At 35.7% G+C, this 19712-nt stretch overlaps 1 protein-coding gene across 1 annotated transcript in view; it reads left to right on the forward strand.

Moving 5' to 3' along the window:
• The window catches only part of DICER1 (dicer 1, ribonuclease III), a 59167-nt gene extending 40594 nt beyond the window's left edge, over positions 1-18573 (forward strand). The window contains exons 20-29 of the mRNA XM_034061630.1: positions 1724-1906; positions 2209-2314; positions 2415-2590; positions 2877-3660; positions 5056-5211; positions 8882-9764; positions 11768-12036; positions 14477-14639; positions 14731-14806; positions 15093-18573. Coding sequence (XP_033917521.1) covers positions 1724-1906; positions 2209-2314; positions 2415-2590; positions 2877-3660; positions 5056-5211; positions 8882-9764; positions 11768-12036; positions 14477-14639; positions 14731-14806; positions 15093-15258 — 2962 coding nt within the window. The 3' untranslated portion in view covers positions 15259-18573. The remainder of the gene's footprint in view (positions 1-1723; positions 1907-2208; positions 2315-2414; positions 2591-2876; positions 3661-5055; positions 5212-8881; positions 9765-11767; positions 12037-14476; positions 14640-14730; positions 14807-15092) is intronic.
• Positions 18574-19712: the final 1139 nt, after the last annotated feature.

Genomic DNA, 19712 nt, shown 5'->3' on the forward strand with positions numbered 1-19712 from the left:
TAGAACAAGTCCAGAGGAGCCCCACAAGGATGATCAGGGGACTGGAGCACCTCCCATATGAAGACAGGCTGAGAAAGTTGGGGCTGTTCAGCATGGAGAAGAGAAGGGTGTCCCTGCCCATGGCAGGGGGGTTGGAACTAGATGATCTTAAGGTCCTTTCCAACCCTAACTATTCTATGTCTGGCACTATGGGGAAGGAAGAAAACAGACTGACTGGCTTGTGCTTGTACCTAGTATATTGTCAGTAACAGTAACTGTTGAATATATATCAAAGATAAGTATCAGTACTTTGTTTTGGCCTCATCTGTGTTAGATTTTTTTCTTTTTTTTTTTTTTAAATGTCTTGTTACCAGTGCTGATGAGTACTGTGATAAAAATAGTTGTGTGAAATAATGGCAGCAGACCATCACAGTGTATAAGAATTACTTCATGTGATCAGGGTCAGCAGTGTACAAGTAGATCATAGGTGGTGTGAATGAAGCTATGGTATTTCACCTGTCTGAAGATCTGGCTGCAGTGCCTAAATGAATATTGTTCTTCTGGGAGAGGTGGCAGAGTCCATCATAAAAGAGTACCTCTCTTTTATGACATTTATTACTTGCCATCTGGTAATGCTCAGGCCCAGGAGAAGCCAAAAAAATTTTGACCCTGTTTCACAGATTAAGAAATCTCAGAATTTCAAGTACTTCTGCTTTCAATCAGCATAAAAATTGTGGAATTATATGCTTGTCTGTACATCCTACTTGGTTGTAAACTCTTCAGGGGAAGCATAATATGGTAATTGTAGTGCTACAGTTGTAATTAAATTCTTCAGATGAGGCATGACTATGAATAAGGTAAGATAAAGAAGTTTTCAGGAAATTCTTTTAACCATTGTATTCTTCAGTGAAGTTCAGACAGCCTCATAATATGACTTTCCTGATTTATTTCACCCCCCCCTGGAAAAAAGCTATACAGACTTCTTAAAAGTGTGTTAAGAGTCCTCAATAGTGTATTAATTTTATTTAGGGATGTCTATTTAGATATTTTATTAGAAGCTTAAAGTAATAGATGCAGCTGATCAAGGATGACATAAGCTAATACACAGATCTAAATATTGAATGTTGATTTAATTTCTTTATTATTTTTCTTTGCATCTTTAGCACCATACCATCCAGTGAGCATCAGTAGCCAAAATAAAGGGGTTGCAGAATTCTGGCTTTATTTTTCTAACATTCTTGCTGCATTGTCTTTGGAATGCTTGTGAATTTGCCTTACATATTTGGAGTTTGGTATTTTAACCTTATTTAGAGGGTGACTTGGTTAAAATACCAGTTTAGATAAGAGGTAGTACAGTCTTCACATGCAGTAGACCTCCATTTCTATTGATGGCAGTACATAGAAGACTGGACATTAGAAAGCCAAATTATCAAGTTTAATTATTAGTTGTTTGGAATTAAGAAATTACCATTTGCAGCATTACTCTCAGATTGTTGTCCAAAGGTTAATTTTTGTCTTAGATATTGAAGACACAAATTCTGCATTTAGTTTAAATGTTGGGGAAATTTCAGAGATCATAGGTTAACCTGAGCACACTTCTCATTTAGTGCTTGAGTTGTGTAAACAAATTGGTTTTATAACCAAAAAAACCTACCAATCAAAACTCTCAAGTGAGCTATTTAATGGTTTATACCTGACCACATTAGAACATTAAGAATTTAGCACAAACTTTTTTTTTTTTTAGGTATCGAAATTTTGATCAGCCTCATCGATTCTATGTTGCTGATGTATACACTGACCTTACTCCACTCAGTAAATTCCCTTCCCCTGAATATGAAACTTTTGCTGAATATTATAAAACAAAGTATAATCTTGACCTTACTAATCTCAACCAGCCACTGCTGGATGTGGACCACACATCTTCAAGGTAACAACAGTCGTATTTGTGTCTGAGGCTTGTAATTTGACTGTAAAGTGTCCTGTTTGGTTTTTTTTTTTAATTACAGGATAAGCTGAGGGTTTGTGTTTTCCAGAATAATTACCAATATTTTTAAGAGGTACTTAATAGGCTGTAACAACTGTAACTTGATCCCATTTTTCTTCCAGAGGTGACTCTGCTGTCACTTCACTAAGGTTGAATGCTAAGAATAAGTCATCACTTTAGAAAGTTTAGACTAGTAAGTTCTATTAATTAATTATGTACTTAAAGTATTTTCATGTTGGTTTTAGACTTAATCTTTTGACTCCTCGCCATTTGAATCAGAAGGGGAAGGCACTTCCACTAAGCAGTGCTGAGAAAAGGAAAGCAAAGTGGGAAAGCTTGCAAAATAAGCAGGTAAAATGGAAGTATTTAGTTGAAGTTGCCTCTCTCTCAACAGTGATCTGACAATTACTTTTACAGGTAAAATTCTTTCCTTCTCTCCTCCTTTCCCCAGATACTGGTTCCAGAGCTCTGTGCTATACATCCTATTCCAGCATCATTGTGGAGAAAAGCTGTTTGCCTCCCCAGCATACTTTATCGCCTGCACTGCCTTTTGACAGCAGAGGAACTAAGAGCTCAAACAGCCACTGATGCTGGTGTGGGTGTTAAATCACTTCCTGCAGATTTCAGGCAAGTATTTTTTCAGGGTATGTTTTTCAGTGTGATATCTGACTTCATTGGACAGTAAGGTGAAAACTATTACTGCATTAATTTAAAACTGATACCCTTTGTTTAACTCACATCAGTTTTCAGTGAAACATAGCTTAAAAGGACTTGATTATGAATGGTGAAGGTAGATACTGTAGTCAGTGTTCTTTTCAGAGGAATCTAGCTTTTTTAAACGTGTGTGCATGGAGAATCTTCTCGGTTTGTGGCAATATATTTTTGTTAACAATATCAGCATATATCTTTTCAGATACCCTAACTTGGACTTCGGATGGAAAAAGTCTATTGACAGCAAATCCTTCATCTCTATTCCTAACTCCTCTTTAGCAGAGAATGAAAATTACTGTAAGCATAGCACAATTGTAGTCCCTGAAAATGCTGCACATCAAGGTGCTAATAGAACCTCTTCTGCAGAAAACCATGACCAAATGTCTGTGAGTTACAGAACACTGCTCAATGAGTCACCCAGTAAACTCCAAATTGATGTCTCGGCAGAACTTGCAGCAATTAATGGTGTTTCTTGTAATAAAAATCTTGCCAATGGCAATTGTGATTTAGTTAACAGAGACTTTTGCCAAGGAAATCAGCTGAATTACTGCAGGCAGGAAATACCTGTACAACCAACTACCTCATATCCTGTTCAGAATTTATACAGCAGTGAGAACCAGCCCAAGCCCAGCAATGAATGTACTCTACTGAGTAATAAATACCTTGATGGAAATGCTAACAGATCTACCTCAGATGGATGCCCCAAAATGGCAGTGACCACCAGTACTTCAAAAGCTATTAATCTTTCAAAAGACACAGCAGATTCTGAAACGAAGCCTTCCAGTGGGTACTCCTCAAAAACTCTTGGTCCTAATCCTGGTCTCATTCTTCAAGCTTTGACTCTTTCAAATGCTAGTGATGGATTTAATCTGGAGCGGCTAGAAATGCTTGGTGATTCATTTTTAAAGCATGCCATCACTACGTACTTGTTTTGCACTTACCCTGATGCTCATGAGGGACGGCTGTCATATATGAGAAGCAAAAAAGTAAGTAGTAACAATCCAGTGATGGTATGTAAAAGGCACATTGTAACCAGCCACATGCATAAGAATTTTGCGAGAAGGTTGAATGGCAACAGGTTGATTTAATTCCACCCCTTTACCAATTATACACTGGGTAGTATGCATATAAGAATAAAAATACTGGACTAAAGGATTAATGTTGCCTTAAGTGTGATTGATTGCAACTGTTTTCTGCAGTTAATTTTGAAATCTAGACCAGTGTATTACTAGCCTAAGAAAGAATAGGACTGAATAAAAGTTCTAGGTTTGCAAGGATAATTGATGGACTGAACACTAGAGCTGTATTGCGTTTCTTTAACAGGAGTACTTGAATGAAGGATTGAGTTAGCAGCACAGACCCTTAGGTTGTAGCTTTGACTGTTCCTTTGCTTCCTCAATAAGTTACTTTCCTTAAAAACTTTTACAGTGATCTTACACAAATGCTAAAAATAACAGCACCAACAAAAAAATCTTACAGATGTGTTGCATCAAAACGTTTGAAAGTATTTTAAAGTAAATGTAAACAGTACAGAGCAGAGTCTTCAGTTCTGCTGCTGCTGTTTTTAAATTCTGGAATAATCAATCACACAAAAGTGTTCTGGGTTTTTCTTTTCCCCCACATAATGTGATAACTTGAATTAAATGCTGAGGTTTTGATTGTCTGTCTCTGATAATAGTTTAATTCTCAGTGATGTATTTCGAGTAGTTTCATCTTGGAAAATAAGGAGGGCTAAATAAATTGCACAGTTCAAGTAAAAGAAGTGATTAAATATTCAAGTTCAAATTTCAAGACTTTAAAAACAAGCATGGAAAGTGTGTTTAGAATGAGAAACGAAGCTCAGAAGTTGATAGTTACAACGTAAAAGGAAATATGTTTGCATGTGAGTGCTTTTTTTTTTCTCCCTCCCTTTTAAAATATTTAAAAGAATTTTGGAGTCTATGAAAACAACATCTGTGTTATGACTTTATAAGATTTGTTGTATGGAACTGTGTTAACATTTTCTACTGCCAAGGTTTAGGTGAATCTACCCATAATAACAATTTTTCATTCCAAATCTGAATGTTAATCATTAATAACGGTAATTAATGACACTCCTGCAGGTCATTTTTACTGTTATTTTAACAGAAGCAATAATTTTGTTTGCAAATAGGATTTAATCAGATTTCTTTAGCTGAATTTGACACATCTAATGTGCTTAGCCTTAAAAAATAGAAATAAAATAATCTGTTTTAAGAAAGCTGAAATGCCTTTTGAGATCTAGATAAAAATGCATGATGGTACAAGATCTGGCTCGACATGTAAACTCGTTTTGCTTCTGTTGCATTTTAACCTAAATTTCTGTATGTCCAGAGGTTTATGAGAATGTGTTTTTCTTGAAGGTCAGCAACTGTAACTTGTATCGCCTTGGAAAAAAGAAAGGACTGCCTAGTCGTATGGTGGTATCAATTTTTGATCCCCCGGTCAATTGGCTTCCTCCTGGTTACATAGTAAATCAGGATAAGAGCAACACTGATAAGTGGGAGAAGGATGAAGTGGTAAGACTTGATTTAACTGTGCTGAAGAGTAAATATTCACGTGGCTGTATTCTCTCACCCCTGCCTCCTAACCCTCAGATATTTTGCTAAGAAAGTAAATCTGTATCTTTGTTTCCTTTCTAAAACTTCACCTTAGTTTATGGAAAAATAGAGGAAAACTGATACGGAATAGAACCTGGAGTAAGGAAATTTAGTGAACATCATCCAATAATGCATGTATATTAATGGAAAAGTAGAGAAGAAAAAATGTTTTGTTTGTAGTTAGCGTACTCTCAGGAGTTTTTCTGAAATAAATGAGTTCACCTTCACAGAATATATGGAAGGGAGTTGGTTTTCATAGTGCTGAGAATGAAGATTAGAACTGGCTTGAGAAAATGTTCAGTATTGGTTGCTGTTAGCTTACACCATGGGTATGGCCGAGGGCTACTTCACATGCAGAATACAATGCTAGTTACCCACGCTCACTGTCTAAAGCTTCAAAATGACATCTTAATTAGGAACAGTTCCAATTATTTTCTGATTAAACTCATTGTATGTTGATAGTAGAAGTGTGTGTGCAAGAAATATCACTGATCACAGCAGTCAGTAATGTAATCTTTGAAGTGTTTCAGGAATGGTTTGGAGGTCAAGGAAGGAGGTGGAGGTATTTTTTTTTCTTTTTCCCAAATCTGAAGACCACACTCGATTGTAGAACCACCAGAGGGCACATGAGAGGACTGTTAGTTAGATGTGCTGTGCAAATAAATGTTTATTTCAGAATAAACAACCTGAGTATTGTGGTACTGTGTGTGCCAAGATTTCCATTTCAAAGAGACTTACTGCTGTACCTCTCTAAAAGTAAGACCGTACATTTGGGACAGGAGTTAATAATTGTTTTTTAGAAGCTTTCAGTTCACTATAACATTTTAGTGTCCTCTTTCTCCTTGTTAGTCACTGTTTATTTGTAAATAAAATACACAATTTCAGACCAAAATGCAGACTGTGGTGCAATTAAGTAGTACTGGGGTTTGTGCCAAGTAGATATTTTGCTTTCTTGCATATAATTTTCTTTCTCCATTCATGGGCTGATTTACTATAACTGGAGCTAGAAAAAATCATATTATTATGACAAATTATTACAAAAACATCCTAGTTGGGTGTTGGTATTTTTGTGTTACCAGGCTTTATTAAGGGGAAGGATCTTCCTCCCTTCATTTGGTCAGATAGCTTCTTTCCAAAAAGCATAGAAGAAGCACTTGCATGTATTCAGCTTGTAAGTGTCCATAACTAACTCAAAATTGATCAGGTATTCTTTAAGAAAAGGTTTGTTTTTCTGAGGTTCATTATTGATTAATTTTTTAAAATGCTGTCTGATGAAAATAATGACCTATCAGACTTGCTTCCTGGCTCCTTTAGCTGTTGTTCATTCTCATCACTTAAGACTTTTATTACTTTTTTTTATACATGAAGCAATGTGCAAACAATATTAGGGTAGTTCATGTAGCCATTCTGCTAATTAAAATTAATTTTAAGAAAATTGTGAATGAAGTTGTAGTAAGAATTAAATTTATCACTTATTAAATCTTTGTGAAAGCAGACAGCAATCTGTTTTGAATCATATAGCTAGATATGTCTCAATGTGTTTTTTCCAGTGACAGATATGACAAGGTGGTATGTAACAAGAAAAAGTCAGCACTAGCTTTAATTGGGACTGGTTAAATTAGTCTTACTTTGAGCATTATACTGCTACCAGTATCCAAAACAACTATGTCAAATCAATTTGTGCTATCTCCTTCTGATCAATTAAATATATGGAAATCCCAGCTGTGTATGTGAGATGGGTAATCACAGCAGCAGAAATTCTTTTGGCAAATGTTTAAACTGAATTTCTGTAGCCACTTTCTTCCTCCCCCATCACTAAATCTCACTAAGCCTGCTCTGTCCTGATGAGGAATGCTGTGATCTTATCCTTAGGTGGTTTCAAGTGTTGCCTACTGCACCTTACAGCTGCCACCCATCCACACATCTAGAGGGTTGTGCATTTGGCCCAGAGGGAGAGGTCCCCTATGGTAGCATCTGGTTCACAGATATGCAAGATTAAGTGTCCAAGACCTATAATATGACATACATAGATTGAGGGCAGATATGAGCTCTTCCACTTGATTCAAAATGGTGTTGGCTTTCAGGACCCAATCCAGAAAAGCACTTTGAATCTGATCTTGCTTCTATCAAATTAAGTGGCAGAATTCCCGCTGACATCAGTGATGCTGGTTTGAGTCTCTGAGTAGTCCCTTTCATGTTAGGAAGACTACTTGTACATTTAGCTTATATGTTTAAGTGCTCTCCTGGATTGGGGCCATGGCGAATTATACAGCATTGTATAGCTTGGGCATATCTGTGTTCAATTCATAATTTACATCAGTCCATACCAGTTTGCTCAATATGAACAGGGGAAAAGACATGAGGTGTCATTAGTTTTGCTGGTGTGGATATGTATGTAAATATTAGAAAATTGGTGACAACTTTTACTTGATTAGTTAAGGCTGTAAGTACAGCCTGAAACAAGCCAAAACTTTAAGCCAGTATTTACTTGTTAAAGGATTAATGCTATTGGCCTTTGCATCTACTTCATATCATGAATATGTTAATATTCAGTTTAAAAACTGCTTTTACATTTTTAGACTTGCCATATTGAAATCCTGGTGATATTAAATGAATGGAAGACTGGAGAGATAGCATATTTGTTAAAATTGAGAATTATTAATTTGCACTGTGGTTCTTGCAGAAGAATTGTTCTATATCTACTATGATAAGCAGCCAGATCACTTCTTGAATCCCCAACCTATGCAGTGAAGACAGTCACACGCATAAGCATTAGGTTCTTGCCAGCTAACTGGTATTAGACTTCCAGTTTTGATCTGTAATAAAAAATCACCTACACTGATACACTAAACTTACTTTCTACTAGTTTGCCAAGTAGACTGAATTAATTAGCAGCTAACTGTGTTTGAGAACATAGAGAAGGGTATTTTGCTGGTTCAGGTTATTATTATTGAAGAACTAGGGTAAAGAAGTTCTTACAGTTTTTACATGGATTGCATTTTCCAATTATATGTCCAGAAACTGAGATTATCTTGATTATGACTATAGCAAGTCCTGCTAGTCCCTTAGTATTTGCCATAGAAAGATGTATAAAGAATCTCCAGAATTGCTTTGGGTCAACATTTGTTAAAGCTTACTTAGCAGCTAGAGAGAAGGATGCACCCAAAAATGTTTCTTGTACTTCTCCAGATTTGTTAATATAGAATTCCTTTGTTTACTTGGTATACAAGTGTATAATGTTTAGTGGATTTAGTTAATCCTAGGTGCACCATATTCTAGTATAAGCATGAGTTTCTATGAAACGTTGCATGTTACATGTAGAATATATGCAATTATAGGTTAGTAATAAAGGGTTTATTCTAAGACAGTTATTCTAGTCTTAGAATGCTAGTGTAAATTGAGGTTTTATTGTGCATCTGGTCAGACAATGTCATTAGAAACATGAAAAAAAATCAGTCATATTGTTAGCAGACACTACTCAAATCCCACACTTCTGACAGTTCTGGAGTAAAAGTTTCTCATTTCAGTTCTGGAATAGAAGTTTTTCTCATTTCCCTCTTCAGTACCATATTTTTGTGTTCTTTTATAGACAAAGGAGAACTTGTTGGCTAATGGCAAAATTGATAATTATGAAAATGATGAAGAGGATCAAAACCTAATGTGGAGGTTACCCAAGGAAGAAGCAGACTTTGAAGATGATTTTCTGGAGTATGATCAGGAGCATATCAAATTCATTGATAATATGTTAATGGGATCAGGGGCTTTTGTGAAGAAAATTTCTCTCTCTCACTTTTCAACCACTGATTCAAACTATGAATGGAAAGCACCCAAGAAGTCTTCCCTGGGTAATGTTCAATTTTCATCAGATTTTGATGATTTTGACTATAGCTCGTGGGATGCTATGTGCTATCTGGATCCTAGCAAAGCTGTTGAAGAGGATGATTTTGTAGTGGGCTTCTGGAATCCATCAGAAGAAAACTGTGGTGTTGATGTGGGAAAACAGTCTATCTCGTATGACTTGCATACAGAGCAGTGTATTGCTGACAAAAGCATTGCAGACTGTGTGGAAGCCCTGTTGGGCTGCTATCTGACCAGCTGTGGTGAAAGAGCTGCTCAGCTTTTCCTGTGTTCACTGGGGCTGAAGGTGCTCCCTGTAATTAAAAAGACTGATTGGGAAGGCACTTTGTGTGCTACCGGAGAGAATTGTAACAGCGAGCAGAAAAATCTTTCATCAGACTCTATTTCTGCTTCTATGCCTAATTCAGAGCCTTCTCTGTATAAAGACCTAGAGTATGGTTGTTTGAAGATTCCACCAAGGTGTATGTTTGATCACCCAGATGCTGAAAAAACCCTAAATCACCTTATTTCTGGTTTTGAAAACTTTGAGAAGAAAATAAACTACAGTTTTAAGAACAAGGCTTATCTTCTTCAGGCATTTACTCATGCCTCGTACCATTATAATACCATTACTGGTAAGTAGTCTTAAACGAGTGGGTTTTTTCCCCATATTGTAAATACAGGAGAAGCGGTATATGATGTGTTCTCATACATAGATTTTTTTTTTTAGTCAACATGTTTCTTTAAAAAGACAACAGTCTCTGAATGTTAAGTCTCTGAAAATACTGTCTTGCTCGTTATTTCAGGAGTGAGATATGTATTGAAGCTGTATCTTGGTGATTATTCGTGATTTGATGTAGATAGAAGACTTACTGAAGTCTTTATCGAGTTTTGGGAAAGAGCAACATTTTTCATCTTGGCTGTATCACAAGTTGTATGTGACTGACATTAGATCCTTATTTAGCTGAAATAAGTTCTTGTAGAACTCTGGAAAATTGCAGTGTACTTCTAGAAGTAGCAATCATGTTTTGCAAATATATTTAGCAAGTTTGTCCGTAATTTAATCCCAAGAATATTACCCTTTGACCATACTTCTGAAGATTAAAACTAGACTATACAACTTTAATTAGTTGTATAGTCTGTAGGACTATACCACATGGAGACTTCTCTTTGAAGCTGTGAATTAGAAGGCATAGTTTAAGTCTAGGCATTGTATTGAGTATATATTTAAAGGCCAAGTTTGAAGCAGTTGACTAAATCAGGCTAAATATTAATTTCAGGCTAACTGCTTAATGTTTCTGTACATGCTCTCATAGAAGATTCTACAGCAGCACAACTTCGTATTTCTATGGTCTTGAATTACTTTTGCTTATACAATTAGCATAGTATTTGTTCATTCTAAAACTTTAAATATTTTGCTATTACAATTAAAAACAAACAATGGTAAATTCCAACCCTGTTAGAAGTGAATGGCAAATTCTTGTGCAGTGAGCAATCTGAATTTTTCCCCAAAGTGAATTGGTTCTTTATACCAAGGAGTAAGAAAGCTCTGCTTTAATTAAAGAACTTGTTTTGACAATGTTACTACATTGAAAAACAGTTCACACTGTACACTGGAATGCTCCTTTAGCTTTTTATTCCAGGTAATACTACCGTCTGTGTATTTACTTTTCACAAATATTTCACAAAAAATATAGAAGGTAGATAATTCCTTTACACACATATCCATGCATACTAACAGAAACCTTGAGGCATAGTGTCTAGCTGAAATTGCGTTGTTAGGTCCAGAAGTTTTGATTCCATTTCTGTTTACCAAATAAGGCAGTTATGAATTGCTGTTGCTTGTAACGTCTGTTAAGGAGTAGCTAGTGACCAACATCTGGCAGTATCTTAGGTACAGGTGCTATAAAAACAGCCATTTCACTCTCATGTTAGTTTTGTAGTAATCCTTCCATTCTATCTACCCATCCTTGTTTTCTTTCAAGACTGCTTTTTGCCTTTGTTTATATTCTAAAAATGGATTTGCATAGCTCTCCATTCCTGTCCCCTGCCAATTTTCAGAGCAGCCAATGCTTGGCAATTATAGTTTCCAGTTTAAAAGACTCAATGGGAATCTTAGTTCAATGCTTTTTGAGAAATCTAAGTGTGTGGTGAATTAGATGAAAAATCTGAGATTGTATGTTTCTCCTGCTTTTGATGCATTGTTTTCTTATGAATTTTTTTGAGGTTTAACTGTTACAATTTTCAAATCAGCTTGCTAGTGGAATCCCTTAATTTTACCTGTTTTAATCTTTCTTGGTGCAGTGGTGAAGATTTTGAGTAAAAGCATTAATTGATTATAAACCCAAATGGTTTGCTAGCCTGACAAATTTATATTTAGTAAAAAATGTCTATTATTAGATGTAACTTCTGTTTTTTTGATTTTTTTTAATTCTTTTTTTAATAGAATTCAATAGTTGATCTCTCTGAACACAAAGATACCTGTTTTTAAAAAACAGATTGTCTCCTCTGAGAGTTGGCTAGTTTGTGGAATTTAAATGGCAGTGTACCAGACCTCTTACCCAGAATGGCCTGGGAAGAATGTGTGTGTTAAACTTAATTGTGGTGTTGTACATTCTTTTATTTCCAATGCTTTAAGATTGTTACCAGCGCTTAGAATTCCTGGGAGATGCAATTCTGGACTACCTCATAACCAAGCACCTTTATGAAGACCCACGGCAACACTCTCCAGGAGTTCTTACTGACCTGCGATCTGCTCTAGTCAATAATACCATTTTTGCATCATTAGCTGTTAAGTATGACTACCACAAGTACTTCAAAGCTGTCTCTCCTGAACTGTTTCATGTTATTGATGACTTTGTGCAGTTTCAAATGGAAAAGAATGAAATGCAAGGAATGGATTCTGAGGTTAGTGGAAGTAGAAGAAATGTGTTCATTATCTGATTCGAAACATGCTACTGGATTTGTTAGTGATGGACATTTTTGTAATACTTCAGTTTTATGCACACAGCAACCAAAGAAGCAGGCTCCCAGTAACAAAGCATACAATATGCAAATTAATACACAATCTTTAGAAAGTATAAAGTAAGAACATTCATAAAATAATTAAATTGAAAACAGTATCCCTCTAGATTTTTGTGACACTTGGTTTCAGTCACTATTTCTCTTTTGTATTATTATTAGAACTGTATGCGGGCAGGGGGGAGCAGGACCACTTAGCCTGGAAGCTACTACTATATCATAAAATCATGACAAAGAGTTAAGAAGTCATATAACACTGACTTAGTATAGGATATTCAGACTATGTAGAGATTATTTAACATAGCACACTGACAGAGGTTTCCACTGTTTTTCTTTTGACCATTTCTGCTTGAGCAGGTGTTACTGCACTGTGCTCAAGCATGTGTGACATGCTCCTGAAGGCTTTATATCTGCTAGTCAGGGAAACATTGCATGCATCTTTCAATTAAACCACTTCAAAGATAGATTAACTGAAGACCTGCAAGCACAGATCCTATCTGTGCTGTGCAGGAAGAAAGCTAATGATAATGAACATCTATTTGCTGGAGATCTATTAGTCTAAAACTAATTCATTTAGATAAGCTGCTCAGACAATGTATGAGAAGAGGGGTCTTGTGAGTCAAATTCTAATCCGGGTCCTGGAAGAGATGGACTTTTTCATTATCCGTTCTTTAGACGTGTTATCCAATGCATAAACCTCATAGTTTGTCTTCTGAAAAATTGTGACCAATCTCTTGGAAAGTATTCTATCTGAGAATACTCCAGCATTAAACAAATATGTTATCATTGTCTTTAGTAATTTCTTCTTTTTGCTACAGAACTTGGAAGCTTGGCAGTCAAAATACTTCTGTTGCAAACATGTTTTTACAGTCCTTGCACTGTGTTGCAGAGTGAAGTCTATATGAGTGAAAAGGCTAAAAACTTATTTTAAGAGATCAGAGTAGTGATTTTAAAGTTCGTTCAGTTTTTTGCTGGTATGCAAAAAGATTGCCTAGAAACTTCCTCCAAAGTTGCAACCAAATTGTGTGATAGCTGTTTCAAATAAAATTCTCGTTTCGCTGTCCCTACGCCTGCTCCCTATCTTGGTCTGGCACTGAATTACTGAAACTCTTATTTCATCAGAGTTAATGCAAGAGTCTTTGTTTCTGCAGTTCATGCCAGCCAGACTGGTTTCCATGTGTGTCTCCACGTCATCTGCTTTGCTTTTTTCAAATATCACTTGTGAAACATCTGTTGTCCCTTGCTTTATAGCTCTTAATTTCTCTCTCCTGTTATTTCAGTATAACTCAAAAGCTTCAGTTTGCAGTTGGTGTGAAATACACTATTCAGAAAAGTTGAACTTGGTTTTTAACATCAAAATCCCTGTTTGGAGTGTTTACACATCACCTCTGACTTCTTGTTTGATTTATTTTTGGTAGAAATACTGGTGGTACTGGTTCATGAAGTATTTTGGTGGCTCTTAAGAGGACTGACATTGGCCCCTACCTTGGGGTTTAAACCCAACAGAGTAAGAAAGTAGTTGCTGGGGGAAAAGATGAACTTACTTCCTTTTAGGCAGAGGAGTGTTACGGTCAAAAATTTCCGTTTCAGATCACTTTGTGTGGACTTAGGTGAATGTATATTGTATGTGTTTGATGTGTTTCTTATAAAGGATTAGATTAACTTAAGGCCTTTAAAACACAGACTGAAAGTTTAGCTTTAATAATGAGACTATGCTGTTGTCTTAAGATAGTAGCATAGAAGAAAACACTGCCTGCTACCTTTAAAAGGTAGCTAAGTGTGCCTGCTAGCTGTCTCATGTTGCTGGTTATCACTTATTAATGGCTCAGTTTACTGGTGCTTGTTTCATGCTTCTCTTCTGGGTTAAATGAGATAAAGTACACCCAACTTTCATTCAGAGTTTTTTAAGCTTTCATACAGATTTTTGAAGCTACTTCTAGGAGATGCCTAATGTATGAAAACTTCCTTTATTATGCGTAGCTTTCTAGTATTAACTGAGCCAAGTCTGTTTCTTATTGGAAAAACCAGACCGATGGTAAAATCCTACAGAAATACATGAGGAATTCACAAAGCACATAAGGTCTCTGTACACAATGGTGCTTGGAAATTTTTTTATTTTTGCATTTGAAAAATGACATATCCAGCAACTTGGTTTCATTGGGGAATAAAAGAACAATTTCACTGTGGAAAATTGTCAGTGGAAAGCTTAAAGGAAGAGGTACAGGGTAGCATGAAAGAGAGCCTACGTTTCTGAAGATCTTTTTATTTTAAAATATGCAATTTTTTCTTTCTTCCCCCTTTCTTCCCTCTTTTTAATTGCTAACAGCTCAGAAGATCTGAAGAAGATGAAGAAAAAGAGGAAGACATTGAAGTACCAAAGGCCATGGGGGATATATTTGAGTCTCTTGCTGGTGCCATTTATATGGATAGTGGAATGTCTTTGGAAATGGTGTGGCAAGTGTACTATCCAATGATGAGACCATTAATAGGTATTGTCTGACTTCAGAAAAGAAAATAATTAAGTACCATCTGCTATGAAGAGAAGGAAACTAATTTTTTTTTTTTTCCCCTTCCAAATAGAGAAGTTTTCTGCTAATGTGCCCCGTTCTCCAGTGCGAGAGCTGCTGGAGATGGAGCCAGAGACAGCCAAATTTAGGTAAGAATATGCTTCCTTTGGTACACACTGCCATAAAATATTTTTAAGCTGTGCTTCATAAACTGCTGAGGATTTTTAAATGTCAGAAATTAATTTCTTTTGTACTAAGCAGCTAGCATGATTGTTCTGTTCACTGATTTTATTGCCTTTTATTGCATAACTTTGAGGAAAAGTAACAATTTCTGTTTAACTATACTGCTTTAACTTCTGTAGAAGAGAATATAGGTCTCTTTATTTCACATTAACTTACCTAGGGAGTAAATAATTCTTGTGTATATTTTTGCAGTCCTGCAGAAAGAACTTACGATGGAAAGGTCAGAGTAACAGTGGAAGTTGTAGGAAAGGGAAAGTTTAAAGGTGTGGGCAGAAGCTACAGGATTGCCAAATCTGCAGCTGCGAGAAGAGCACTACGAAGCCTCAAAGCAAATCAACCTCAGGTCCCAAACAGCTGAGACTCCTCTTAAAAATAAAATGGGGGAAAAAACACAAATAAAGAAAAATTTTAAAAATGTTGATGTTGAGAGGAACAAATTGGAAGACAGAATTTAAAGTTTGTTTGATAACAGAATAGATAACAAAACATTTAACATGTATAAAATTTTGGAACTAATTGTAGTTATAGTTTTTTGCGCAAACACAATCTTGTCTTCTTTCCTCACTTCTGCTTTGTTTAATCACGAGAGTGCTTTAATGATGACATTTAGCAAGTGTTCAGAATTATTGTTGTCAGGTCTTTATGGTTTACTTTTATTGTCAGTACAGCTTTGCTTAGTGTTAGAAGGCCAGGGAGCTTATGCCTAATGCAGTTGCTAGATTTATATATAGTAATCTTGAAATTCTTCAATCTGTGCACTAGTGCCAGTCATAAAGCAGTTGATAAACTGTGCTGGATGATTTGGTATAAGAAAGAATAAGTGTGCCAGTATTCTCTCTCTTTTTTTTTAATCTCTCCATGTCATCTTTACATTAAGATGGCATTTCCGATCATTATTGCACTTATTTGTTAGGGACAGATTCTAATTGAAAAGACTGGCATACTGGTAGAATGAAACTTCCCTTTCATTATGCCACACAGTCTTGCATAAAAAAAGGTTCTTGCCTTAAAAATAAATAAACCCTCATTAATAATCTTTTAATTTCTGATCTTTTTTTGGAACAAGCTGTTTTACATTCCCTTCATTTTATTATGCATTTTACAATGATACAGCTCTATATTTACAGTACAACTCATTACTATAGCTGTGACTTATTACAGGATTATAATAGAAATTGTATTCATATATATGTAATTAGGTTATTTTTAACAATTCTAAGGAGGTGGTTAGTCAAAAATTTGTTGGTTTTTTTTTTTTTATACCATAAACAAATACGGTGTTTGGTTAAAATTCCAATTTTACACAAACATACAAGCTAGATAGTTCCAGTACTGGAAACAGCAATGAATAATTGCACAGTGCAAACTGTCACTCTAACAAAATAACCTTTAACATATCACACCTTAAATATGCTGCAGATTTTATAGTCAATTGGTTACATATTTAACAAACAGAGCACCTTTACACTTAAAGATATTTCCACATAAATTTCTTACTGTACTTTTCAGAGTTGCATGCATATTTCGCCTACCAAAGCTGTGCTGTTAAATAACATGAAAGTTGATGTTTGAGATATAACTGCCGTACTTTTGATACATCTGTGATTTAGGTCCTTAATTTAGAGAAACTAGCTCATTGGTGTTTTGGTCTGCTGGGGGCAGGGGGTGGAAATCATACTTTTATTTTTTAGGCTTTGCCTATACTTCTTTAATTAGATTTTTGTAGGCACTCTTTACTTAAATACCTCAGTTCTTTTCTTCTTCTCTTTCTTTTTTTTTTGTTTTTGCATGCATTGTTTCTCTGTTTTGGTGCTATGTTTATATATTATGCTTGAAATTTTAATTTTTTGCACTGTAACTATAATACCTCTTAATTTACCTTTTAAAAAAAGCTGTGGGTCTTGTATACCCACCAGTATCAATAGAGGTTTGCTGCAATTTTGCCCTGTTAATTATGCTTGAAGTTTGAGAAAGCAGAGCAAGGTGTTTTAACGTTTTCCAGCACAATAGTTTGAAGTTGATGCTGTGTCTTATGTATTAAATTACAAATAAATACTGTATTTCCTGATTTTAAACCCTTTTCCTTTCCTCACAAATGCACACTAAAACAAAATGAAAACTGTCAGCTCTTGCTTTCTTAACAAAAGAAAATAAATGCCTTAGTGACAAGGGATAGACATTAAGCTTTTCTGAAATACAGTTTTCAAAAGTTCATGTTTTCTATCTGAGTCATTTTTCATTCTGCAAAATGACCATTCTTATATATTTGAAAGCAGCATTGTTATAGTAGTGAGAATGAGAATTAAAATACTGGCTTATAAAAAATTTTAGCATTTGTTTGGTACTTCAGTCATGAAAATATAACATGGAAATACAAGACCTGCAAGTCTTGATATATATAAACCAAGTGTAGATGAGATGGAATAGTAAAAACACACAGTCTGAATTTTCAAAAGTAAATTGTTTTAACTGGGTTTTCTTTTTTTTTTTGTTTTGCTTTTAAAGGTCACTGATTTAAGTTACAGCTCTTTTTTCATGGTAGGAGTGAAGTTTTCTAGCAAAAATACGTGATTACTAATGTTAACAATTCTGTGCTTCTGGCCAGACATCAATCAGCAGATGAATTCAGACCATCTAGAAAGTCTTAAGTAGTTTTAACTGCATTAAGAAAAACTATAGTTTAAGTTAGTCTTTGAATGCCTAAAATTTCTTACTGATTATTACAAGGTTATAGATTCTCAGGGGTTTCAGGTAATTGCTAGCAGTAAAGTGCTACAGAGTGTCTTGATGCAAAGGAAATTAACTGAACTTGTTCTGTGTTTCAGAATAGTTTAATGATTGCTTTGTTACTAGATAAAGCCTATGAATTGGAAATCTGAAATGTGTAGTGGCTGACTATAAAGTAGTTTCTGCTGCTGATGCGTTTTTAAATGTGTTTTAAATGCCGTAATTTTTTCCAGTGTGACCTCATTGAAATATTTTTTATCCTTTGAGATAGAAAATTCTTAGTAGTTTCCATGTTATACATCTGTGTGTTTTACCCTACAGTTGATATGATTTTGATATTGGACATTGTATGCTATTAAAGACCTAAATCTGATCATTTGAAGGTTGGGATAGAAATCACTTGACATGCTATAAGCACAAGTGTAAGTGGACTGTTGTAACCCATCTTCAAAAGCAACCACACAGGCTTGTCATAAATAGTGTGGGGGTTAGTTGGCATGAACCTTGTTTGTTTTGGTTTGGTTTGGTTTTTTTTTAATCTAAGTTCTGTTATACTGTACTTTAAACAGTCCTCCTAACTATGCTGCGTTTTTATTTTTATGGCTTTTTTTTTTTTGCGCTGTTCTGTTCATGTAGCACAAATAAGCATTGCACTTGGTACCATGCTTTACCTCATTTCAAGGAAAAATGCGTAACAGAGAGGAAAAATGTGGTTTGGCCTTGCTGCTGTTGTGATTTACTGAATTTGAAAAAGATAATTATAATGCCTGCAATGTGTCATTTACTTGCACAACTGAGGTCATTTGTAATGTCTGTGGCATTTTTACTGTATGTGGAAAATACAACAATGATGTGTAACAACTCTTGATTGTATTTTAAAGCTATTGTCTTTCTGCTACATCATTTTACTGTTATGTGAAGTAATTAAAATTAGAATGACCTCTGACACTCCAGTAATTATCTCTGAACAAACCAACATATTATGCATATAATGTAGTTTTTGCGAGTAGACGGCCCCTGGTAATTTGGTCAACTTCAACTAAATCTCTGCTCAGTCTGAACGTTGAGTGCGCAGTAGTGACTTCTGAAGTGTTTGTTCAGCTTGATGCTGCTAAAAGTCCATGCAGAAAAAAGCCTATTATTTTTAAGTCTTATTACACAGTAGTAAGTTGTGACTCCAGAGTACAGAACTTGGGCAAGAACCAGTTTGCACGCTGGGGAGGAATATAGTGGTGGCCCAGGGATAAGGTGCCAGATCCTCAGCTAGTGCAAATTGATGTGGTATCATTTTAATCAATGGAATTGCATTCTTTTACATACCTGAAGATCTTGGTTTTATATGTATGTTACAGATTGCGTTTTCCTCCTTGTAAGGAAATACAGAACCATAAACTGGAAATTATGGGGTTTTATATTACTGCATATGACATAGCTACGCTACATTTATTTGTATAGAAGGTGAAATCTTTGTATCACAGTCACAGTAGCACATGTTACCCAAAAACAAGGAGTAGCATCATGGTCTTTTGTGATGCTGTACTTGCCTCTGTGACAGTATTCTGCGTGTGTATGTTTTGGGGGGATCCCTACAAAAACATTCTCATGGAAATACCTGTATTTTATTACATGAGTGAATCATAGAATCATAGAACAGGACCTTAAGTTCATCTAGTTCCAATCCCCCTGCCATGGGCAGGGACACCTCCACAAAACCATGCCACCCAAGCTTCTGTCCAACTTGGCCTTGAACACCACAAGAGATGGAACATTCACAACTTCCCTAGGCAGCCCATTTCAGTGCCTCACCACCCTTACAGTAAAGAATTTCTTCCTTATATCCAATCTAAACTTCCTGTTTAAGTTTTAACCCGTTACCCCTTGTCCTGTCACTGAAGTCCCTAATGAAGAGTCCCTCTCCCGCATCCTTATAGCTCCCCTTCAGATACTAGAAGGCTGCTATGAGGTCTCCATGCAGCCTTCTTTTCTCCAGGCTGAACAGCCCCAACTTTCTCAGCCTGTCTTCATATGGGAGGTGCTCCACCCTGATCATCCTCGTGGCCCTCCTCTGGACTTGTTTCAACAATT

Source organism: Melopsittacus undulatus, chromosome 4, assembly GCF_012275295.1.
Source record: "Melopsittacus undulatus isolate bMelUnd1 chromosome 4, bMelUnd1.mat.Z, whole genome shotgun sequence".
NCBI classification, from domain to species: domain Eukaryota; kingdom Metazoa; phylum Chordata; class Aves; order Psittaciformes; family Psittaculidae; genus Melopsittacus; species Melopsittacus undulatus.